The sequence below is a fragment of the Vulpes vulpes genome, chromosome 2 (genome assembly GCF_048418805.1).
Source record: "Vulpes vulpes isolate BD-2025 chromosome 2, VulVul3, whole genome shotgun sequence".
Taxonomy (NCBI): domain Eukaryota; kingdom Metazoa; phylum Chordata; class Mammalia; order Carnivora; family Canidae; genus Vulpes; species Vulpes vulpes.
This window is the reverse complement of record NC_132781.1, coordinates 1,322,384-1,346,498: the sequence shown is the minus strand read 5'-3', so window position 1 is coordinate 1,346,498 and position 24,115 is coordinate 1,322,384. Positions and strand designations below refer to the sequence as shown.

Here is a 24,115-nt window from a genome sequence, read left to right as displayed (position 1 = left end):
CAGCCTCCAAAAGAAAGAAAGCAAAACACACTGGAGGAAAAAAAGATAATTTCCTAGTGTGAAAAGACCCCATCAGAGGTTCCCCCTCCCTCGTCATGTGATATTTTTTTGTAAAGGAGAAAAAATACATTTTCGTAAATACCTCATTAACTCAATGACACGATGGTGTTTCTGCAACAGTTACCAACATTAAGTAGGTGTGAAAAGAGTTACTTTCTGAAGACTCTTCCCATCCTGCTCTGGAAGTGACAGAAGCAGACATCAAAGCGGCCGCCCGCTGCAGAGCCGGGAACCCCGGCGGCCCCGCCGAAGCCATTTTTGGAATGTGGGTTTTCTCTCACTGGGGCTCGGCCTGCCCGTGTCTGATTATCGCCCATAAGGATATTCCTATAGGAATATTCAGGTCACGTGAGTAATAAAGCGAATTAGCCCGCGAGGCGGGGAGCGGCCCGGTACGGAGAGCCCATCTCCCCAGGAAAACACACGCACCCCCAAACACTGCCCGGTTATTCTTAGAAATCTCCCTCCTCTGCTTCGAGACTGGGTTCAGCAGCCCGCACAGACAGGACCGAACGCATAGGAGTCTGTTAGAATAACACGGATGAGGCTAAAAATACCCCTCAGAAACACACATAAAAAAGCCAAATCCAACAACAGAACGAGCTAAAAATATTCCAGGCTTTGGCAAAGAGCACAGAGTTAAATAAATTATACAAGAGCCATTCATGGGAGCAAGTTGACTTTCTCTCTTACGGGAACTTGGTTCAAGCTAATAAAAATAATAATTTACTGGCCACTGAGCTTTGCATGAGTTTAAATTTAATTGGTGGGGCTTCTGGCGTTTGTCACTTCTTGGCGATTAGTGGGCTTGCCCTGGCCTGGGGCGGGATGGGGAGGGGGCGGCGGGCCTGGGGTCCCTGGGAGCTCGGGTCCCTCCAGGCTCCTGAGGAGGAGGGCCTGGGTGCAAAGGCCGGATGCCTAGGAGGTGGAAGGAGGAGGGGGGCTGCCGGCAGGGAGGGGGCCGTCGGGGGCGGCCGGAAAGAGACAGGCAAGGTGCGGCTATTTTAATTTGATAAATGATCGTACACCTTTAAGAGTGTGTTTTAACAATCAAGATACACTCCAGCAAGTTGATAGGATGTTCGCTGTCAACTTACATATGTCATCAGAGCGGGCTGTGAGCATAAATAATGTGCCAGAGCGTGCGGGATGCGCTGCAGCCTCTCCCGGAGCCGGGCAGGTAGCACCCCTGTCCCCTGCTGGCGCTTCTCTCTCCTGGTGTCTGGGGTCAGTGGTCAGAGGAGGAGGACAGGACAGGACTGGGTGGGGGCAGGAGGGTGGAAGTCTTTCCTCTCTAGGGAGTTGTCAGGTCTCCCCGCCAAAGTAAGAGTTTGGTCGGCTTGCTGGAGAAGCCACTGCAGGGAGGACCCGAGGCCGGAAATGCAGCGTTGTTGGCTGGTGTCTTCAGGCGGCAGATGTCCGTGTTCAGCCACTTCCAGGAATGTTAAGTTTCCACCAGGGGATTAGGGTCAGAGCACCCCCCGCTTTGCTCTCTTCTGTTCCTTGGTTGTGCCTCAGTGGAACCCCCCCCAGGAGATCTCTGCGGGCCCTCCTAAACTCCTGAAAGACCACGCTTCCCAGGACGCCCCCGGTCCAGCTCCAGGGGTGGGGGGAGTCCCCAGCACAGAGACTGCCCAGCTAGTGCTTCTGCATGGGCGGAGGGGGGCCTTGGTGGCACCTCCTGGAGCACAGTGGGCAGGGGTGAGAAGAAGGCCCGCTGGGGACAGCTGGCAGGAGGCCCAAGGAGCCCGCCCCGGGTCCACCCAGCAGCGCCCTGTGACGGGCAGGCACAGCCCCCTGGGAGAGGCCTCTGGGCCCCAGCAGATGGGAGCTGCCCTGCACCCTGGACCCTGCGTGGCCGCCGTCTTGACTGGCGTGAGCAGAGCCCCCGGGGGTTCCCACCGCCCCCCCAGCCCCCTAATTTCAGCCCAAGGCACGTGCCGTCCTTCAGAGGGGCCCCGGTCTCCCCGTCGAGGGCCTGCGTGAAGGGCTGGTCTCCGTCATCAGTCCCACGAGAAGACCCTTCACGCCCTTCGGCGGGCACGCTCCCCAGGCCTCGGGTCCTTAGCCCTTGCCCGAGCCGTGTCCACTGTGTACACCCTGTGAGTGACTTCTGGCAGCTTCTCAGAAGAAACCATCCCCCCAGGACAGGTGTCCAAGGACAGCCTGGCCCGTCACCACCCGTCAAGAGAAGGTTCTCGAACCTCTGGTCCTGGCCTGCAGCCTCCTGGAGAGGTGGCTTCTCCGGGATGCCCCTTGGAGACAGTCCCCCCAAAGCACAGCACGCAGACAGGTGACCTGTCTGATGTCCCCCGCCCCTGTCATCCACCAGGGAGCAGCTCTCGGTTCCCTGTTCCCCTGTTCCCCATTAACCTCTGGGGCCAAAGACTGGGGATTGCAGGGGAACAACAAAATCAAAGCTAGCCTGCGCCTCTAGAACCTGTCCCCCGCCCCGTCCCCAGCCCCTCCCCCAGTCCCACCCCCCTCCTCCAGCCCCCAGCCCCCTCCCCCAGCCCTTCCTCCCTGGCCCCTCCCCCAGCCCCTTCCCCTCCAGCCCCTCTCCCAGTCCGGTCCCCCTTCCCCCCACCCCACCCCTTCCCCCCAGCCCCGAGGAAGCTGTGCCTGCGGCGCTCGGTGGGGCCGGTGGGGCTGCCGCTGCCGCTGCACCTTGGCTCTGCCGCTCTGCCCGCTGACGTTTTTATGGGATAATATACCGTTTAGATCACGCGGGCCCGCTTGACAGTGGGCCGCCCCTGTTGGTTGTAATACATAACATCCTGCCTCCCTGGCCCTGCGCGCAGCTGCCCGGCCGGCGACGGCGACGGGGACGGCGCTGGAGGAGCGGGGGGCGAGGGCGGCCGCGGGGCGGCGTCCAGCGCCGAGCGGGCCCAGGAGCTGGCATCGAGGGCCGCGGCAGCTGTCCGGGCGATTAGGTTCCAGATGGGATCAGCCAGGAAGTGGTTTTCTCATTCTGGCCTGGGGTGGGGGGAGGAGGGGAAGACAAGGAACAGGTGGGTCGGCTTCCCTGCCCCCCCGCCGCCCCCCAACAAAGAGTCCAGTGTCTTCAGATGCGAAGGCCGGTGCCGGGCGCTGGGGGGACCCACTGTGTGCCTGGCCCCGAGGAAAGAGGAAGCGGCCCCTCCCCGCCTCAGGGCAGGAACTTGGTTTTCCGCTGGAAGTTTCCAGAAATGGGGGACCGAGGAGAGGACCCGGGTGCTGTCCATCGAGGCTTCTCAGCAGCTGGCTGGGGCCCCAGGGCGGCCTGAGAGCAGTGCCTTCCTGGGGCAGAGAGAGAGAGACAGAGAGACAGAGAGACAGAGAGATGGAGATGCCTGAGGCAAATTGCATAAGGACTGAACGGCCCCTGCCATCTTCTGGGAAGGCAGGTCTTGGCTGGGTCCCTCGGCCTGTCCCTCGGCCTGTCCCCGGGGCAGCCAGGGGCTTTCCTCCCAGGGACTCCCTTCCACAGGCAGCTCCAGGGCCAGGCGGCGCGGCCCCCCGAGTGCTGAGCACAGCTGACAGCGAGGAGGAGGCCCGCTGGGGCCCGGAGCCCAGGCTGGGGCCGCGCTGCCCCCACCTCGGGCCCCACGCGTGCCCACAGGTGGCACGTGCCCACCCAACCAGCCTTCAAGGAATCACATTCCAGCGCCCCTGGGAGAGCCGGCTGTCCGGTGACCTGAATGTGCGCGCTGGTCCGTGTCCATTCGCGCCACCTGCTCTGTCCTTGAGCTCCGGCCCGGCCAGGGTGGTGCCCACTCGGGGCCCGCCCTTGCAGGAGGGGACTGGCCGCCTTGCTCAAGCTCCCTCTTGCCGTCTCACCGTGGACCCTGGAAGCTCTTCCCGCAGGACACCCTGTGGCTCCCAGAGCGGCCCCCAGTACTCCCAGTGGGCTCCCTGCCCTGCTACCCCCCCCCCCCCCGGCGCCACCCCCCAAGCCAGTTCCACGGCCACCGCTGCCCGGGCCTCGTCACACAGCTGGTCCCGGAGGGTCCTGGCCTCAGGTTCTCAGAGCCCCCGGGTGCCTGTGCTGGGCAGCTCCACCCAGGCCCCCCCCGCCCCCACCCCCGCCGTGTTCTGCTCAGACTCCACCTGTCCTTCCCGGGAGGGCTCCCTGGGCCTCCAGCCCGTCTCTGGCCCTGACCTCCTGGCTGCCCGGTGCACGAGCCCCTGCCCACTGCCGGCGGGGTGGGTGTCCTCCCGGGTGTGCCCCCCCCCCCCCCGGCCGGCCGGGGCTGGGCCTCCCAGGGTGGTGGGGGCCCCCAGGCAGAGACGTGTGCCCTGCCGGGGTGGCACGCATGTGCCTGGGGGAGTGAGGACGGCCCCGTTTGGTTTTCCTCCCATGATTTCACAGCCACGTCGGAGAAAGGGGCAGATAAGGACCGTCTCTGGGAGGTCCGAGTTAGGGGGAGAGGGATGGGAGACATGCCAGGGTCTGCCCTGACCCTTGGTCTCTTTTGGAAAACCAAGGTGCCCTGTCCCCCTACCTGAGTAGGGGCTGAGTGGGACATGCATGCTGGCAGTGCCCCCTGCGTGTCCCCAGCCTGTGTGGCCACCTCCCAGGGGCCAGATCAGCGTCTCCTCATCTTCCAGAAGCATCTCCTGTCATTTGCAGAGGCTCCCAAGCTGTGTGCGCCACATATTAAAAAGTGTCGGAGCTAAACAGATTGGCAGAGTGAGCTGTCCCCCTGTTAGAGTCCCACCTGGAGGCGGGGGCTGGGGGCAGAGGCCAGAGGCTTCACCGGAGTCATAGGGCAGTGGTGGGTGAGGGGGGGGAGCTGGGGAGGGCTGCCCTCCCCTCCCCTGTGGCTGTAGGTGGAGTCGGATGGGGTGGGGCCAAACCTCCCCCTCGCCAAGATTAGGGCCCTGGAGAGACAAGGGAGCCCCCCAGGCGGGGCCGGGGGTCTCACCCCATGCCCTCCGTGGCGTCTCCATGCGGGGGTGGGGGCAGGCCTTTCACCCCAGGCCACTGTGCTTTGTGGCCCCGAGCCCTGGGAGCTGACTCCTGGTTCTCTGGCCGGACGCCTGGCCCGGGAGGTGTGTGTGGCGGGACTGGCCGTGCGTGCGCAGGCTTTCTGACAGCTGGGGGCCCCTGCTCTGTCCCCGAGGAGCCCGTTGGAGCTGGCCGGACACACACGTGTGCACACCCCGGCCCAGGATGCGCCCAGGGGCCTGCAGAGAAGGTGCTGCCTGGGTCTTGCAGGAGGGGCTGCTTCCCCGGGGGACAGGCAGGGAAGCACTTGGGGCCCCTCCCTCATGGGTCACAGCCCCCCCAGCCCTTCTCCATTGAGGTCTTGTGGTCTTGACCACAGAGATAGGAAAGGGGTTCTGGCTCCTGCACCCTGGCACTGGGGTCCTGCCATGGCCCACCGGGGTGGGCTCTCGCTTCTGGGGGCTGTAGGCATGGAAGTGGGGTGGGGCTCATGGATGTGTCTGGGGCTTCTCATGGGGGTTTGACCTCGTGGGGACAGAGGTGCAGCCCCTGGGGTGAGCAGAGCGACCTGCCTGCAGGTCCTAGAGCCCCATGGGGCAGCCGGCGTCTCTCTCTGGAGACCACAGGGAGTGTCCGAGGCCAGAGGCAGGGCGGCCCCGGGGAACTGGGCAGATGACCTGGGCCAGGTCCCGGGCGGGCGGTCAGCAGGGAGGAGGGCCTCCTTTCTGTGCGTCGAGATGCTAGTGGGACGGGGGCCAGACATCTGCTCCTCTGTCCCCGGCTGCCACCGTCCTAGTCCCCAGCCCTCTGCCCTGCCCCACCGCAGATGTGCCCTGCGTGGCCTCCTTCCTGCTCCCCCGTTTTCTGTGCCTCCAAACCCTGACCCCGCCCACACCTGTGGTTGATTTGGGCCAATGAGCGTGAGGCTGGGGAGACCCCTAGGGAGGTCGCAGGCCACTGACTTGCAGGTGGGGAGGGTCACCCACCCGCTGCTGGCTCTGTCCTCTGCCCCTGGATCCTCACTGAGCACATGAGGCCCAGGAACTTCGAGGTCAGCGCCGGCCTCCCCGCTCCCTCTCTGCTTCCCCCTCCCTCCCTCCCTCCTCTGACTCTGCAGGGCAGCCCCAGCCCAGTCTGTCTGTGGAGCCGGCCCCCCACATCTGCTGGGAGGCCCGGTGGGCTGCTGCCCCCCAGCCTGGCTGTGTCGTGGCCCCAGGTGCTGGGTTGGAGATGTGTGACCCCTGGAGGCGGCTCGGACTCCCCCTCCCCTGCACCGCCCACCCGCCGGGGGGGGGGGGGAGAGCCCGGAGCTCCAGGTGGTCCCTGGGCCGCCAGTGTCCCCCTGTGCCCTGTAGACCTTCCACCCCAGCCTGTGCGACTCACTCAGGTCCCTCCCGCCCATCACGCTTCCCTCCCAGGCCCGCGCTCACGTCCCGGCCCTGCACCCTTGTAGCCTTGGCACGTGTGCTCAGGAAGGCACCGTGTGGCACCAACCCCGGGCGCCTCCTCGCCGGGCGGCGCTCCCCGGGGCCCTGGCGGCCTGCAGGCTGCGGCTTCAGGCCCCGGGCAGGGATGTGAGTCAGGTGAGGGAGGAACTGGGGCTCCCACCTCCCTTCTGGCCTCCGCGGCATCTTCTGGGGGTGCTGACAACAGATCCCTACGTCCCTGGCCTCAGTGCACGGCCCTCCTCACCCTGCGCAGGACGCGGGGAAGGAGCTGGACTCTGGAGCCCACAGGGCCTGCCGGGTCTGCCCAGTGGGGCAGGTGCCCTGTGCCGTCAGCCTGCCGTGTGCCCCAGCCACCCGGCCAGCAGGTCACTCGTGGGCAGTTTGCCTGAAGCCAGTCCCCTTTTTGAGACTTTTTGCATCCCTGTGGGTCTCCTAAAAATAAGCTTTCAATTTATTTTAAATTAACATTAGAATTAAATCTAAATTAAGTTGTAAAGCATCTTAGGCCAGCTCTTAAAAAGTCAACGTATGTGAACACACGTAAGATTGAGAGAAGTCAGGCCATCCCACCCTTCGTCACCTGTCGCAGATGTGAGGACAGATACGTAGTCGAAATCCGAAATGACTGAGTCCGAAGGGCCCTTGAGGAGGAGATGGCCACAGGATCCGCAGGACCCCAACAGAAGGGCAGGGGACGGGACCAGACCCTGCACGGCGCCCACTTGTGCCTGCCCGCAGCGGTCTGGGACAGAGGTGACCTTGGGCCTGGCTTGAAGGGAAGTAGGCTGTGGGGGGTACCGGGGGGGGGGGGGGCTGGGGGTGCATCTGCGTCTGTGTCTCGAGGTCAGGAGGCGGGTGGGGCTCGGGGGGACTTCCCACCTAAACCTGGATTTCTGGCTTTTCTGTAGAAGCAGATCTGTTTGCTGAGTTGCTGACTCCCGTCCTGATCCTCCCTTTACCTTCCTGAAGGTTCTTCCTTTGCTCCGGGCTCCCTCCCCTCTCTGCGGTAGTCAGCTATCGCTGTGTGACAAGTCATCCCAAACTTGGCAGCTTACAGTGGCACGCGTCATTGTGTCACACTTCCTGTGGGTCAGGAATCTGAGTCAAGGAGTCCCCAGGGCTGCGGGCATCTCCAGGCTTGGTGCTGGTGGGCCCCCTTCCAGCCCCCCTGCCCCCTGTGGCTGCCACAGGCCTCTGGGCTCAAGGGGTGGGGGTTACATACCAGAGGTCAGGGGTCACCGGGAGCCCCGCTCACCTGAGTCCCTCCTGAGGCCGTCCTGAGGCCGTAAGCGCCCTGCCAATGCCAGACACTCTTGTTCCACTGCTGGCCAGCTGGCGGCCCTGGGGGGCTGTCCCTGCCTCTGCCCACACTCCCCGGCTCCCCGCATGTGACCTGGCCAAGCCGCTGGAGAACTACCGCGCTCCCTCTCGGCTCAGACCCCTCCTTGCTCCACAACCTTGTCATCACTTCCTCACGGTGACCCCACTCTGGCTCCCAGAGCCCGACCCCTGCTCCATGGAGGCCCCCAGACAGACGTGGCCCTGCTGCCTGGCTGGCCAGACGTGCTGGCTGTGGCATCATCTTACCACCTGTGAGATGTCCCCTTGGAGAGATGCCACCAGCAGGCCAGCGACTTGGCCCCAAAATAGCCTCGAGGACAGTGTGGGTCACCGAGATCCAAGGGTCATTGTTGGAGGCCAGGGTGCCTGGCCTGTGGTTTCCTCAGATTCCGGGCTGGGCCCGGGCGAGGGCCGCTGACCCCGCACAAGGCGGGCACTCGGTAATTGTGTGTCTAATGAATGAGTCGGGTTAGAGTTTCAGTGTCCGGACGGAGCCCAGGGTTCAGGCTGTGGCTTGGGTGACAGCGGTGTTGCACTGTGACGTCTGGGCAGCCCTTCCCGGCTGTGCGGTCTGCCCTGGCAAGGTCAGCAGGTGCCCTGGGCCCGCTGCAGCCAGACCCTGGGGATGGGGAGCCAGAGGTCATGGTGCACTGGTGGCCTCCAGACCCTCCGAGGCTGTGTGAGGCGGTGCCCTGGGGGGCCTGTCCTGTCTGGGCGCCCCCTTTCCCCCTCAGGCAGCAGAGCCTTTTCTGTAGTAGTTGCTTGGGGTGGGAACTGGGGGGAGGGGCTCAGTCCTCAGGCTCAGGGACCGTCCCTGGGGTGCATGGGGCCCACGTGGCCGAGCTCGGTGAGGCCACCCGCTTGCCCTGGGGTCACATTGGGAGCAGTGCGGGAGCCCAGTCTCCCCGGGCTGGTTTTCCGCCCCAGCCCTCCCACCCCTCGCAGGCCCCAGCCTGTGGGGAGCGGCGAGCACGGGGCTGGACACCAAGGCGGCAGGGGGACAGCAGGACGCAGGGGCGCTGCTGGGGTTTCTCTGCGCTGCAAGTTCCTGCTGGCGGCCCCCTGAGGCCACCCCTCCCGCCTCAGGGCTGCCCCTCTGTGGACCTGTGGGGTGTGTTCCCCCAGCCCTGAAGCTGCTCCTCTTGCCCGTGCACCTCGAGAGTCCCCAGAAACGCCAGAGCGTCACCGCTGGGGGCTGAGATTTCCCTTCCCCTCACGCTGTTTCCGGAGGTTAGAACACCTCCTCCCTGTGCTGGTAGGGGAGCGAGGTTGTCCGTCACCGTCACCGTCACCGTCACCGCTGCAGGGCTGCGGGCGCTCCCCACCCCGCTGCCAGCCCTCCCTGCGAGCGCCTCCCTGCTTTTGGCCCCGGGGACTCGGGGTGGGAAGGGGGCGCCAGAAGTTGGGGCTCCTGCAGGTCTCTGCCTGGAGGGCCCGGGGCCCTGGGCTCACCCGTCTGTGGGAGCAGGGTGCGTGGGGGGAGCAGGCCCGGATCCAGCCTCTCTCCAGGGGCCCCTGGGGGATTTGGTCTCCCTCGGGGCCCTTGGGGGAGTCACGTGGGCCTCCTCTGCCCCCCCCTCCCCCCTGCAGGGCGATGCCGTCTCCTGCAAAATAAACAGCATCTTTCCCTAATGACACCCGCCTTTCCTCCTCCCCCCCACTCCCCACCCCCGCCCCCAGCATCATATCTCACGTCCCACAACCTCACATCCCACAGAGCCTTTGCCGGCTTGGCTCTCACGTGCTCGTCGTGACTCCTCTCCGCGTGTCCGCGCCCTGGTGTGTGTGCACGTTTCCCCGGGCTGCTCCTGGCTCCCTGCCCTTCCCGCTGGTCTCTCCTACTTCAAGCCCTCGCACCCCCCCGGGGCAAACCCCTGGGCTAAGAGGCCCCTCCTGAGCCGGCCCCTTGCCAGGGCCCACGGTGGCCACACGCTGACCACTGAGGCAGGACCAGCTTCCCAGGGCACTTGGGGTCGAGCGGCCCCATCCCGGTGCCCTCTGGCCACGCGCCGGGCCCGGGGCCTCTGCGGGGGCTGCCCAGGGGGTTGAGCCGCCGGGAGCCCTGGCCAGGTGCTAGTGGAGGGCCCTGCGCGGGGGCGGCCTGGGTGCACACGGAGCCTCGAGGAACAGAGTCAGGAAGGGACGTGTTCTCCCGGAGGGGGCGGCGCCGGAGCGAGAGCCCCCGTGGCTGGATCAAACCATATCTGAAGGAGTGGGTGGGGAAACGAGGACAGTTGGCACCGGCGTCAGGGACCTACAGAACTTGAGAGGGCCCTCCTGCCCGCCTGCCCTCTCTTTCTTAGACACCAGAGGCTGGTCCACGCGTGACCCGTGCAGATCTCGGGTCCCCTCCTGGCCGCCCTCCTGGCCCCGCTCCAGGACGCTGCAGCCGAGCCAGCCCTCCTGGGGGTCCGGCCCGTGGTCCCTGGTCCTTGTCAGGCACGAGAAGCTGGCCTGAGGGCGGGCGGCAGCCAGGCGGAGCTCCCCAGCGCATCGTGGTAGCCGCTGGACGGAGCACCCCAGGGCCTGCGGCCGCCCCTGCCCTTGCCCAGCAGCCACGGCTCCGCTGGAGCCCACGACGCACACCAGTGCCTCTCCCACCTGGGGGTGGGTGCAGGTGCCTGGGTCAGCCCGCAGCCCTGCTAGGAGTCTGGGACGGGTCTGTCTTCAGATCCCTCCAGCCCACCCAGGCCAGCCCGACCTCCGGGCCTGGTAGCTGGACCCGGGGCAGGATGTGGGATGTCGCCTGAGGGAGCTCGCCAACCTTCCTCACCCTGGGAAGACGAGGTGCCTCTGAGCGCCCCACCCTGGAACTGCCAGCCTCCAGGCAGGGAGAGTCCTGCATTTACTGAGGACGGCAAAGGGGTTGGTGAACCAGCCGGGAGCAAGAGGCCGGCTTCCGTGAGGTTTCATGCCAGCCGAGTGCCAAGGGGACTGCCTCTGTGGCCAGCAGGCGAGGGGCACGGGGCCAGGGGGCTGGGGCCAGGGCAGCTGTAGCACACATGCCCCCGCTCAGAGCCAGCGCCCAGGTGGGCACATGGCCGGGGCGGCCGCCAGGTAGGGCTGAGGGTGGCAGGACAGGGAGTAACTGTATACCTGGGTCTGGGGGTTGTGACTACCTACCAGGGGGGGATAATCAGATGGGGGGATGGAAGGAAGGAGGGAGGGAGGGATGGGTCCATGGGATGGTGACCCTGACCCCAGGTGGCCTCCACCAGCACCTGCCTCACCCCTTAGAGCCTCCTGCTGTGCTGACCTTGGAGCCTCTGCCCAGTGCAGGCAGCGATCTCCCCTTCATGGGGTGGGGTGGGGGTGGGAGGAGGAAGATCACACCCCTGGACACCGGTCCAGTGACAGGCGACGCAGACACGATGGCCAGGCCCACTACACCCTCCACCCCCGGCCTGGAGCCTTCACTCGGGGCCCATCCTGTGCTGGTGTGAGCACGTCACACCAGGCCCCGCCAGCAGGTGTGCTGGGCCCTCTGTGGGAGGCCAGGGGTGGGGGGCCGGGGACTGGGGGCCGGGGGCTGGGCTCGGGAGCCCAAAGTGCGGCGTCTACACCAGAGCCTCCAGCTCCTGGCACCGACTTCTTTCAAGGTGGTGGGAAGGGAAGGGCTTCAGCCGAGGACGCTCTGCCTGTTGGGGGTGTTCAGGGGTGGTTTTGACGGGCCCCGGCCACCTCCCCAGCCCGCCCCCAGCCCTGGCCGCTTGCCTGCCCTCAGGGGTGTCCTGGGGGGGAGGTGCTGGCTGCCCGCCCCGCCCCGGGAGGGTGCAGGGAAGGAGGCTGTGTGAGGGGCAGGGGAGCACGGAGGAGAGCCGTGCCCGGACCCTCGACCCCGGCTGGGGCCCTCTGAGTCACTCCCCGTCCCGAGGCCGAGGGCGGCCCCTTTGCCCAGCCAAAGGGCTAAATTTACCCTTTTAATAAGAACCAGACTTATATCCGATTTTCCTTTTCTTTTATTAGTTCTGGGCTGTTGGTGGTTGGGCCTCCCCTGTCATCTTGCCTCCACGTTGGTCGGCTGGGTGGCTCAGCAACCACAGAATTTTCCTATTATGGCCTGAGAACCGCTGCCTTTGGGCCAACCCGGGCTTCTGGAACGTTCTCCTGGGCCATTGGAGAGGGGCTTCCCATGTGACACGCTCATGTTTCTGGGCGGCTGCCCCTCACCCTGGGCTGCTCCACATCCTCGGGCTGGGCCGGCCCGCAGCCTCAGCCTCTGCTTCACATCCCTGCCCCCTCGGTCTCTCCCCCTCCCTCCTCTCTCCCGGCTCCTGCCTCAGGCTCCTCTTCTGGTCCAGCCACCATCTCAGAGTTGTGCACAGCAGCCGGGATCGCTGGACAGGCCAACACCTGGGGGTGGCCAGCTTGCAGCCGGAGGGAGGGGACTCCCCCAGGTCCCCACGGTGGGTGCGTGGGTCCTTGAGCCTGCCCAGCAAGGCTGGCCCTGCAGGGGGGCATCCCAGACCAGAGGGCTCCTTGCTGTCCAAGCTGCTTCTCCACCGTAGAGAGGATGGGCTGCCCTTTGGGGGGTGGGCCTGGCCACAGGCCTACCAGCTGTCCCCCAGCAGCCACACGAGTTCTGGGGCCACTTTTAGATCCAGGTGGCAGGGGACTGAGCAGCTGGCCTGGTCAGGGTCCTGCTCCCCAACAGCCTGGGGGTGTTAGAGCTACAGTGTGGTGTGGACTAGAGGCTAGGGTCCCCTTCGGTCACAAGCGAGCCTGGCTGTGCCCCCACCTCCCAGGGTAGAGGAGGAAGGAGGTGGGCAGGACCCAGGCAGCTGGTCAGCCCGCTGCCCCCTCCCAGGTCCCCTGGGGGTCGGGCAGACAGAACCAAAGGCCAGGGTCTGGGCCCGCGAGGGGGCCAGTCTGGCGGGAGTCTGGCCTGGGAAGCAGGCCTTCGAGGGCCCCTCGTGCGTGCTTTGTGCCTCGTGTCCAAACCCAGGTGCAGCGCGCATCCTCAGAGCCCGTGCCTCGGACACGCGGGCTCATCTGTGCCCCGTGCGCACACCTGCGGCCGTGCAGCGGCGCTCACACGCGGTCACGTGCCTGGGCCGTGGTGGGGTCCAGCCCTGTCGGGACCGTTCCAGGCGGTCGCTGGGAATCCTACAGCCCCGTGCACACCCAGAGCGGCCCCTCCCTGCCCCCCTCCTCCCACCCGCTTTCCCTCAGGCTGCCCAGGCCGCAGCATCTCGGTCCCTGCAGGACTAAGGCTGGTCGCCAGCTGGACACTGTCCTTCCGCGCTCCCTGTCCCAGATGAGAGGGGTGCGGCCGGGCCCTGCGCTGGGCTGTGGGTCCTTCCTGCCCCCGTTCTTGACAGCTCCCTGGGGGCCTGGTTCAGCCCCTCGGCACACCTCCTGTCCCTCTGGTGTCCTGGGGGAGACCCAGGGATGGCCCCAGGGTTCGGGTGTCCCCAGTGCCCAGGTGAGCCCTGCAGGCCTGAGCGGGAGGGTGGGAGCTGGAGGATGCAGGGCCCGGGGAGTCCCATGCCAGCGGCAGTCGCTGGGCTTCGGGGAACCAAGGGAGCCAGGGGAGCCCCGGGAGGCTTGCTTCTCAGGAGCGGCCGCAGCCATCCTGGCCTTTTCCGCACAACACAGCTCGGCTTCCAGAAGGGAGGGTGCCGTCCCCGTGGCTCACTCAAGACGAAACAAGCGCTGGTTGTGCCCAGCTCTGAGGCCCTCGCCTGCCCGCCTTCTGCTCCCTCGGCCCTCGGCCCGGGGTCACAGTGAGCAGCCGGGCTCCCTGGGGCCCCCCCGCAGGCCTGGTGCAGGGGTGGGGCTGGACACAGGGGTGCTGCGGGCACCTGGCTGCCCAGGCCACCAGGCCCCCCAAGCTCTGGGTGCGTGGCCACCAGTCAGTGCCCTGGGCTGGAGGCTCCCCCAGGCAACACCTGTGCTCGGGTGGGAGCAGCCGTAGCTCCTGGCGGTGGCAGGTGGCCTGGCCAGAGGGTAGCTGTGGGGAAGACGCAGCTGTCCTCGGGCGTGCCCGGCCACGTGGGGCCACCCCAGCCGGGCCCACAGAGCGGCCCTGGGTTTAGCCTCCCGGCACCGAGGCCCCGGGGTTGAAGGCGGGGCTCAGCGGTCACCTGACAATGTCGGGGTGCTCAGGGCCTTGCAGCCCAGCCCTGTCCAGCCGGGGCAGCTGTGAGGGCAGGGGCCAGCCAGGGAGGGCCAGTTTCCCGGTCCAGGTGGTCTGGGCCTCGGGGTGCAGGGTCAGATGGGGCTCGGGGTCAGGGCTGTGCTGAGGAGCTGGGCCGCCAGGGGGTGTCGTGTGCCCCCCCACCCCCCGCCCCGGGCATGCTGGCTTCGGGAGCCGGTTTCTCAGCCAGCCGGGTGCCCGGGCCAGGCCTCCGTGGGGTACGAGGCACAGCCTGGGCGGTGCCGGAGCCGGGACCGGAGCCCTGTGTCTGGGGCGGCACAGCCTGGGCGGCCCGCGGCCCTGCGCACACCCGCTCGGCGGCCAGGCCCCTTTCCTGAACACGGGCCGCGTCTGTGACGACAGTGACGGAGAATCCCGGGGCAGCGGCCACCTGGGCAGGCACGCTGGGGGGGACAGGGCGGCCTCGGAGTGGATGGGCCTCCTTCAGCCCCAGCCGGCGCCCTCGGGACCACGGTGTCCGCACGGGGATGCCCCACGGTGGGCCGCCGGCCGGGGCTGCGTGAGGGCAATGCGTGAGGTCCGCAGAGCCCCTGGTCTGAGAGGCTGGAGCCCAAGGCTCCGGGGTGAGGGCGCCCAGCCGAGGGCGGGGGTGTCCACCCGAGGACCTCTCTGGCCTTCCCTGCTGCTCGGGGCTCCCACTGTCCCTCCCCGGGCCGGTGACCACAGCAGTCCGTGGGCAAGGACCTTGCCAAGAGGAAAGAGGCCTTCAGCCCAGTTCCCGGCCAGACTTGGCCGCGAGGCTCCAGCCCTGGCCACGGCCCAGGCCGCCTCTGCTCACGCTCTGTCTGGGGCTGGCTACTGGTTGGCGGGAGGGGCTGGGGAGGCGGCAGCCAGGTCTGCCCAGGCCCCTGCTGGCCAGGCACGTTGCCATGTCCAGACTCCTTGGAGGTGGAGGTGACAGTGAGAGCCAGCTAGGGGAGGGGAGGCTCCGGGGTCCTCTGCCCTCTCCCGCCACCCACCACCCTGCCCTGGCACCTCCAGCTGCTTCCAAGCTTCTAGGCCCCGGGTGGGAGGGAAGACATGGAGCCCTTCGGAGCAAGGATTGCAGAGCCCCACCGCACAGGTTCCAGGCTGGGGGGACCGGCCTGCGGGCCAGGGGTGTGGGAGCCCCTGGTGGGACCTGGCACTGCAGACGGGTTTGGGGTGGGAGGGGCCCCCTGGGTCTTCGTGAGAGTCTCCCACGGTGGCTCGGGGCGCGCGATGTCTGCAGCAGGGAGTGGCAGGTGTCCCCAGCGACCTTTGTCGGGGCCAGTGCACAAATGCCTAGAACACGTGGGTGCTCCCGGGGCAGTGGGGTCTCTGGTGACCTCCGCTTCCTTCCGTGTGTGCAGTTTACAGCGAAGCTGCAGACCTCACTTGTGCATGACAAGGCTCTTGTGTTTTCAACCTGAAGGGGAGAGTGGAGGAGGCTCCGGTGGACCAGGCCCTGGGCTGCAGAGCCATGGGGGGCTGGGTTAGGTCAGGTGGGTGTGGGAGGGGTGGCCCCGAAGGTCCCAGGGTGGGGAGGGGCAGGGCTGGGGTTCGGGTCCCTTCCTTGGCCCCGAGAAACCAGCTGAGGGGCCCCCTGAGGGTTCCCTCGATCTGAGAGAGGCTGTGTAGACAGGGGCGAGGTAGACCCAGGCTCGGGGGCTGAGGGGGTGTCCCCTGCTCTGGAGCCATGACCAGGGGCCGCTGAGCCCAGGTTCCCCCCACCTGTGCAGTGGGACCTCCTTCTGGGATAGTGTCAGAACAGGGCACCCATGATGTCCCGGGACCTCCCCCACCCGGGGCAGTGGGTCTTCAGAGGCCGCCTGCCAGCCGCAGCAGCACCCAGGCTGGGGACACCCCGTGCGGGCGGGACCCACCTCCGAGCATCCGCCAAGCCTCGCTCCCCGGCCCCAGGGACTCCCAGCTGCACTTCCCGCCCAGCCCGGGCCTGGCCGGCCGCCTGCCCCCGCCGTGTGGGAGAGCTCAAGGTGCGGGCTTCTCAGGCTGGGCTCCTGGAGAAATCCTTTATCCAGACCCGACTTTTGGACTCAGTTGCTTCCCACTGTCCCGGGAGGAGTGGGGTGGGCGGGACTTCCCTGGGAGGGTGCGGGGGTGGGAGGCCCTGGGAGACTAGGGGCGGCCTGGGCGAGGCAGGAAGAGGCCTGCTCATCCCCCAGGCATGGCCCCCCCCAGGGTCCCCGGAGCCCGGCAGGGGCCGCCCGCCCCCTCCTGCCCCTCCACCCCGGCCCCTGGAGGCCCACACTTCCCTTCCCAGCCCAGAGTCCCCTCCCCTGGCTGGACGCCTGTGGTCTGGCCACGGCCCATGGCAGTCCCAGCCCTGCGGTCCGGGAAGTCCCTGGCTCCTGGGCACCTTCGTCCCCTGCCTCCGGGTCCTCTCAGGGGCCCCACGCGGCCTGACACCCGCCACAGAGGTCAGCGTGCAGCCTGGTTCCCCGCCAGCGCTCTCAGACCTGCCTCTGTGGCCGGCACCCAGGAAAGGCCCCTTTCCTGCGTAGGTCCCATCGTCGCTCACGGGAGGGGCGGGAGGCCGCCAGGGTCCGTGTCCCCCCCCCCCCCCCCCCCGGGGCCGCCCCTCCCTCGCCCCTGCGCTGGGCCCTGCCTCCTCTGTGCTGAGTCACCCCGAGTCTGGGAAGCTCCCAGGGCCACGCCAGGCTGGATGAGGAATCACAAATTCACAAATTCCCCCTGCCTCCCGGGCTGGGAAACAGCTGCCCTGACTCACCTTGGGCAGGGCCTACAGCCTCCGGGCGCCCAGCGCCCCTGGGAACCCCACCGGGCCCCTACACGCAGCCCAGTGGGGTGGTGAGCCCCCAGGCCCAACTCTCCATCCCCTGGGATGGTCCCAGGCCAGGCTCGCTGCCGGGGAACGGAGGTGACAAGGCGCTGCCAGGGTGGGGGCCACGCAGGACGGCCCTCAGGCACCCAGCGGGCAGCAGGGGCCGCTCCTGGAAGAGCATCTGTGCGCACAGACGCCCGGTCGGCGTGGAGATCCAGGGAGGCTCGCTCAGCCTGGCCTTGGCCGCTGGATTTGGGGAGGGGGGGGCACGGCGGCGCAGGGTGCAGGTGGCCATGGCCGTGCAGGCCTCGAAGGCTGGCAGCCCCGGAGGCGCAGAGGGTCCTGGCAGGCGGGTGACCGTGGGTGTGCCGCCCGCCAGCCGGACCCTGACCCTGAGAGACCCTGGGGGCTGTGAGAAGCGGGTCCCCGGCCCTCCGCAGGCTCTTCTTCCTCTTCGCCGTTTGTTTCCGTGTCGCTCACCTGGGGCAGGGCTCATGAGTCAGCTGGGGGGACCTGGGGAGAAAGTCAAGGACCCCACTGTGAGGTGCTGCCCAGGAGCTGGGGGGCCCCCGGGGCTGGGGCAGGGCCTCCACCGACACTGGAGCTCCCTGGGAGGTGTGGGCAGAGGCGTCTGGCAGGTGTGCTGGTGGCGGGGGGACCTCAGCCTGGGAGGGTCGGGGCTCTGCCCCTGAGGAGGCCCACCCACACCGCAGCGTGCCCCCCACGGGCACAGGGCTTGGCATCTGGCTGCAGGGGTGGGGTGGGGACAGGGACGTGGTGGTGGCAGCAGTGCAAACAGTAACGGGGGCACGGGACCCTGAGGGCATCTGGGGGCCCCGGTATTGGAAGGCCACAGCCCTGGAGTCCAGGGCTCCAGAAGGAACATTCAGAACGAGGCTCCTGGTGAGGTTGCCCTGCTCAGACTCACTCTCACCCCCTGCCCCGTGTCCACAGCCGGCAGCCGCCTGATGGGAAACTCTGCGGCCTCCTCTTTCATGGGCAGCTTTCTCACCGGCAGCCTGGGCTCGGCGGCCCCCGCGCACCCCAGCGGCCCCGCCCCGGCCCCCTCGGAGCAGGCCTACCGCGGCTCCCACCCCGCCACCTCCCAGATCTGGTTCTCTCACTCCCATGAAGGTAAGTCCGGGGCCGGGGCTGAGCAGAGGGGGCTCCCCTGCTGTGGCCTGCCCAGGAAGCCCCCACGGGGGAGGTGGTAATTGGTTGGAAACGGGGGGCGGGCCCCGCCAGGCAGTGGTCCCAGCCAGATGTGCACACAGATGGGCAGAGAGGGAGAGGAGGAGGAGGGGCCCAGAGGGCTCTGGGGGGGCCAGGGAAATGTGGAGCCCAGCTGGGCGGGCGGGGGCCGGGCTGCACCCTCTGCCTGGGGCTGCGCCCACCTCCCCAGACTCGGAGAGGTGTGGGTTCCAGATGTGCCCGCTGGGAGGGAGGGGCGGGGAGGGCAGAGCTGTCAACAGGCTCCCGCTGCCACCTCGGGGGCCTGGCCTCCTGGTGGAATGGAGCCCTGTGCGCACAGGCCGCGCGGCCAGCAGGGAGGCCTCTGGGGGCCCCTCGGGGACTCTGGGGCTCCCCGCAGCTTCCCAGCGCCCTGTTGTCTGTCCGGCCCCTTGGCACCGTGACGTGGGTGGCAGCTTACGCCCGAGGTCGCTGGGATCCGTGCGGCTCGGGAAGGGTTAAGCCCGGCGGCGCTGGCTGGCACGCGGAGAGGTAATTGCACTTGGCAGCGGGCACAGAGGGCTCTCCGCTCCTGGCACCAGCGCCGCCGTAACTCAGTGACTGCCGGGCGGCAAGCACCGCGTTTGCAGAGCGAGCACCCACACACTGCGCCCGCCGCCCGCGTTCCAGGCAGGGAGATTAGCGCCCGGCGCTACTGGAGAGCCAGAGAAACCTCTTTGTGCAACAAGAAAGGGGCTGTTTTCCAAACAGGACAGGTGACAAGTGAGGGACAGTTGTTAAAATAATCTGGGCTTTAAGCGCTGTGCAGAGTGCACATGTTGGGCAGGCGATAAGGAGCAGCTCTCTTTCCTGGTGGCAGGGCGGCCAGGCGGGCAGAGCAGGGTCCCCGGCCCAGACTCGCCCCCGCGGCCAGCCCCCTGCCCTCTGCACTCGGAGGGCCCCCCAGGGGACAGCTGGTGCACATGCGGCTGGGCCCTGGCTGGGCCTTCGCTGGCGCCTGCGGGTGCGCCCCGTGCACCGTGCACCTCTCCCCCGGGCCCCTCCAGCCCTCCCGCCCTCGGTGTCTGCCAGGCAAGCTCCCAGCCCTGGCAGGAGCATCTGGGAAGGATGTCTGTGGGAGGGAGGAGGGTGGCCGAGCGTGGGGGAGCAGGGGGGAGGCCTGCGGCAGCCGCCCAGGACCACCTCAAAATAACCAAGTAACGGAATAACGGCCCCTGCCCCACCCGGGCCCGGCCACAGGTGCACAGGCGCACCCAGGCTGGCTGACTTAGTTTCCCCTCCGTGCAGTGGTGGCTGGGCGGGAGGGGGAGCAGCTCTGTGTCAGGACACGCACGGCCCCTTCTGGCCCACCCTGGGGGACCCCACCAGCACGGAGGGCGGTTTGTGGGCAGCGCCACCTGCCCCGGGGCCCAGGGAGAGGGTGGCCCTGTCCTGCCCCTCTGGGGGCTGCGGGGAGGGCGGGTGGGAGGCAGCCCGCAGACGCGCCCTCAACGGCCTCCCGCCACTCACTTCCCCTGAGCCAACGGCTGCTTCGGCCAGGAGGCTTGTCGCCTTTGGGGCACAAGCAGCCGAGTGGCAGCCCCAGGGGATCCCCCCCTCAGGGCAGGGGTGGGGGGCTCCCGGGCTTGGGCGGGCCTCTGCCCTGCATCCTACGGGGCGGCCTGAGTGGGACGAGGGTCAGTGCCAGGCCTCGCCAAGGACGTCCCTCCCTCTCGGGCCAGCCCTGTGGCCGAGCGGTCATCGGTCCACCCACCCGGCCCCAAAACACCGCCTGCACCGCCTCGGGCTGGACTCGCCTGCGGCCGGGCGTGGGGAGACTCCGTGGGCCAGCGCAGGGGGACCCGGGGGGACGCAGGGGGACAAGGGACAGAGGGAAACAGGATGTGGCCTCTTACCCCCCCGCCGGCCAGCCTCCAGGGCACAGGGCCTGGGGGGAGCAGGGCCCACCCGAGGGTAGCTGGGGCGGGGGACCAGGGGGCCGTCCGGGCCGGTGCCTCGGTTTACCCGTCACCGCGTCCCCCGTGTGCCTTCCACTCGGCCGCCCCGCCTCGGGATCTCCTTCCTGCGGGGGTTCCCCTGCCCGCCGCCCGCCGGCTGCAGCCTCGCCCCCCGACGGGCCACGTGGTGCCGGCTGCGCGCCGGAGCTGGAGCGGAAAGGCCGGCGGCGGGCGGGGCCGGAGCGAGTGGCAGCGCTCGCTGGCTGGCTGCCCTGGCAGCGTGCCTGGCTGCTAGTTTGACTGGGTGCCAGCTGGCTCCCCGCGTGCCGGGGCCTGTTTCTCTGCCGTGTGTGTTCGGAGAGAAGGGGGGTGAGGCGGGCGGGGGGCACGCGACACGGCCGGAGAGCGGGGGCCGCAGGCACGGTGGGCTGCCTGGGCGGGCTGCCTACGGCTGGCTCCCACCCTCCGCCCCTCCTCCCACCGCCCCGGGCCGCCAGGCGCCAGGTGCCCTCCCTGACCTGCGGCGGGCCGGGCGGCTGGAGCTCCGTGGGGAGGGCAGGGAGGCCGGGCGGGCAGCGGGCGGGGGCCGGGTGGAGGGAGGGGCCCAGGCGGCGACCCCCGTGCCAGGCGGGACTCGCCCCGGCCGTGGTGCGCCCGGCTCGGCATCTGGGGGGCAGCTGCCGGAGCGAGGGCCCAGGCTCGCTGCCTCCCTGGCGGAGCTGCTGGGGTGCAGGGGAGCCTCGCGGAGCCGGAGGAGCCGCCCCGGAACATCTGGCCTGGGGCAGGGACCGAGAGTGCAGCCCCAGGCTCCCGGCCTCCTCGCCCGCCCAAGCGAAGGGTCCTGCCCGCAGCTGGACGTTCCCCCCTGAGGCTGAGGGTGGGAGTGGGCGGCGGAACTGGCCCAGGCAGGGGTGAGCCGGTGTCCAGCCTGCCTGCCCTGGGTGGGTCGGAGCAGGGGCGGGGGCTGGGGGGGCACAGCACAGCTGGTCCCATTGTCGTCGAGCCTGGCCCCTCTCTGCCCGCCCCACCCCCAGCTGCCGGCTGGGACCACCCACAGGGCCGGTGAAAGGGGATTCTGTTCCTGGGGGCTCAGCTGGGGAGGGGTGGGCCGGGCTCCTTGCGCTCTGTCGTGCCACCTGGAGGGGGCGCCTCGGGGGCAGCAGCGCCCGCGCCATCCCCGGCCTGGGGCCCCCGCGGGCATCGGCTGCTTCTCCGTCCGGGCCAGGCCAGCCCCCGGTGCTCCCTGCTGCGCCCAGCACCCCCAGCTTCCCCACATGCCTCTCTGCCCCCTCGGTCCCACCTCAGGGACTTCTGGGAGGGAGCCGGAGGCTGTGGGAGGGACAGCACCCGCCGCCTCCCGGCCCTCCGAGGCCATCCTGCCTCCTGCAGCGTCGCGGTCCAGAACTATCTAGAGGAGCCGTCGGAGGTGGGTCTCTGCCCTGGACCCCGGGACCCCCGCAGGCCCAGTCAGCTCCACCCCCCTCTCCTGCCTCAGTGTCCCCGGCGGCTCAGACCTCCTGGGACTCTGCCCCCACCACTGCTGGTGATGGCCGTCCTGGTGCGCCCGCCCCGAGCCGGGCATAGATGCCTGCCCTGCCTCCCTGACCCCTGCCCGTGCCGGAAGGAAGGGGGTGGCTCGTGGGGACAGCTGGCCGCTCTGAGATCTGCCGAGGGTCCCGTGTGGGGAGGGTCGCGACACAGACATCAGGGCTGCCTTGCCGGGTAGGCCGCACGTGGCCAGCAGAGGCCGTCTCCTGGGGATCCCGGCTCCCTCCAGACCCTCCTTGGGCCTTCCCTGACCCCTCCCCTCCCGGCGCCCGCAGCCACTGGCTGCCTTGGCCCACCCTCCCACCAGGGTCCCAGTCTGCAGTGTCCCCTGCCCTGCTGTCGGGCCTGACCCTCCTGCGCCTTCGCCTGGTTGCTGGGTGCTAGCCCACCCCAGGAGGGTGGCTGTGAGGCGGGTCCCCGGGCGGAGTGGGGGGCTCTGCCCGGCCCTGGCTCATTCCTGAGGCCACAGCTGCCCTGAGGCCGGGACGCCCGGGCCAGTTGCTGGCTCGAGGTCAGGCCGGAGACAGACCTGTGGTGCCCAGGCCTGGGGCATTTCGTCCTGGCCCAGGGATGGCACCTGCCTTGTCTACCTGTCTGAGTGGCACCAGGGTACTGGGCCGCTCTTCACCCCGTTTCATAGGGCAGGGGAAGGGTGGCTTCCAGTCCAGAGCGCCTGTCTGGGAGGCTGTCCACTCCTCCCCTTCCAGCTGCCCCGGGACGGGTCCCCGAAACCCTGTCTCCCTCTGCCTCCCTCGTGTCAGGGGGAGGTACTCCATTTCCAGCTCTCGCTGGTCCCCGTGCCAGGCCATCGGCCAGGCTCTCGGTCGGTGTTGGGGCCCCCTTGGCACCCAGGCCGGGGTACCCGCAGCGAGGTCTCTGTCCGCACCCAGGCGGCCGTGGGGAGTCAGGGCCGTGCTGGCCCAGGCCCAAGGCCCTGCACCTTGTGAGGTCGTCTGCAGGGCTCGGGAGCCGTGGCAGCCTGGCCTCGCCAGCGCCCCTCGCAGCCTCGCTTACTCCGTGTGCCCGCCCGCCCTTACAGAAGAGCCCCTGACCCGTGTGACACAGTCGGAGCGCTGCCTCCTGGCCAGCAGGTGCCGGGCGGGGGCCTCCTTGAGCACGACCACTCCCTGCTGGCCTGTCCCCTGCAGCAGCTGCCCACTGCTCCAGGGCCCTTGGCGCCGTCCTGGGCTGACGTCTGCAGCGGGAGCGAGTCTGGGCTGGGGAGAGGTCCCTGTGTCACCGCCCAGGCCCGTCTGCAGCCCGGCTCGTGACCCCAGAGCCCCAGGATTGCCCAGGCCCAATGACCAGCGGGCGGCAGCCCCTGGCATGGGGCTTCCTAGCAGCCACAGGTGCGCTGTGGGATGTCAGTGAAGGTTTTGGGGATCACACTGGTTTGCCCCCCCCAGCTCTCGGCTCTGAGGTTCTATTGCCTTTCCCGGCAAGAGGCCTGCGGCTTCCGGGACTGTCCACGAGGTGCCTGGACCCCCGGCCGGAGCCTGGCCCTGTCCCCCGGGCCTCAGCCCTGCTCTGCGCCTGCCCCCTGGGCGGTGGGGCATCGTGACCCATGGCTTGGCAGGTGCGCTGAAAGGGCCACCACGTGCCCAGCGGCAGGAGGCTGAGGCGAGGGCACCCCCTCCCACAGGAGGGCTCACTCGGCTCCCCCCAGCGCTCGGGGGTGGTCCTGGGAGCTGCACCCTGAACGCCCAGCCTGGACACCCGGGGTCTGACCGCCAGGTGTGAGGGGCCTACGGACAGGGCCAGGGAGGACACGGGGAGGGGGCTGGGGCCAAGGAGGCTCCCGGCGGAGGCTAGCCCAGGGATGCGCGTGTCCTGCCCGCCGGCCGGCCGGCCCTCCCCTTCCTGGGGCAGACGTGATTAGTCAGTCACGCCGGGCTGCACGGGGACGCAGCCCCAGGACCTCTCCTAACCCAGCACCCGGTGGTCACTACCATTGAGTAGACTCGTGTGTCACAGTGACCCCCGCTGACCTCCTGGCAGGGGCTTCACACGGGAGAGCCAGGGACGGGGACCGTTGGTCCAGGCCGCGCCTCCTAGGGGCCTCCGTGGGTCATCATGGGACCCGTTCAGGGCTGGCGGGCGTGGGGGGGCCTGCGGGGGCTCCGTCTGGAGGGTCTGACCCTTGCTGAAGCCCCAAGACTGGGCCTGGCCCCGAGGACACGGGGCCTCGATTGGTCAGACGGGCCGTCAAGGTCCTCAGAGCCTGCCCCATGTGCCCTGCTGGCCCCGTGGCCACGCCGTGGGGAGCTGCTTCGGGGTGCAGTGCCGGGACGGAGCCTCCAGAAGAGCTCGCCGAGCATCCTGGGCTGTGGGCCTGGGCTGGGGTCCTCTGGCTGAGCACCCCCTGCCCCCAGCCCTGGGCTCCTGACAGCCCCGGGACAGTGCCGGGCGCCCCCCAGGAGGGTGGTCCCTGGGTGGGTCTGGCCCGGGGCGGTGGGGGAGTACGGCAGGGAGACCCGCAGCGGGGAGGTGCCGCGGGCTGGGTGGAGGGCACACATGGGGTGCAGGGGGCCCCGAGTGGCTGCAGGGCCGCCCCTCCTTCCTCTGTGGCTGGGAGGCTTGCAGCAGGACCCTTGCAGGCACCCACCTCCTCACTGCGGTGTCGGGAGAAGCCCCTCCCTCCAATGTGCCCGTCTTCGAGGCTATGTCCCCTGTAGGGTGCCCCTGCCTTTCTTCCTGTCTCCCCTGTCCCCTGGCTGGGCAGGGCTGCCCACTGCC

General features: G+C 68.6%; 1 protein-coding gene across 2 annotated transcripts in view; it reads left to right on the top strand.

The window, feature by feature from the left end:
- The window catches only part of BAHCC1 (BAH domain and coiled-coil containing 1), a 53,359-nt gene that overhangs the window by 3,886 nt on the left and 25,358 nt on the right, over nt 1-24,115 (top strand). For both annotated transcript variants that reach the window (XM_072746250.1, XM_072746245.1), the window contains exon 2: nt 17,658-17,837. In XM_072746250.1, the coding sequence (XP_072602351.1) occupies nt 17,658-17,837 (180 nt within the window). The remainder of the gene's footprint in view (nt 1-17,657; nt 17,838-24,115) is intronic.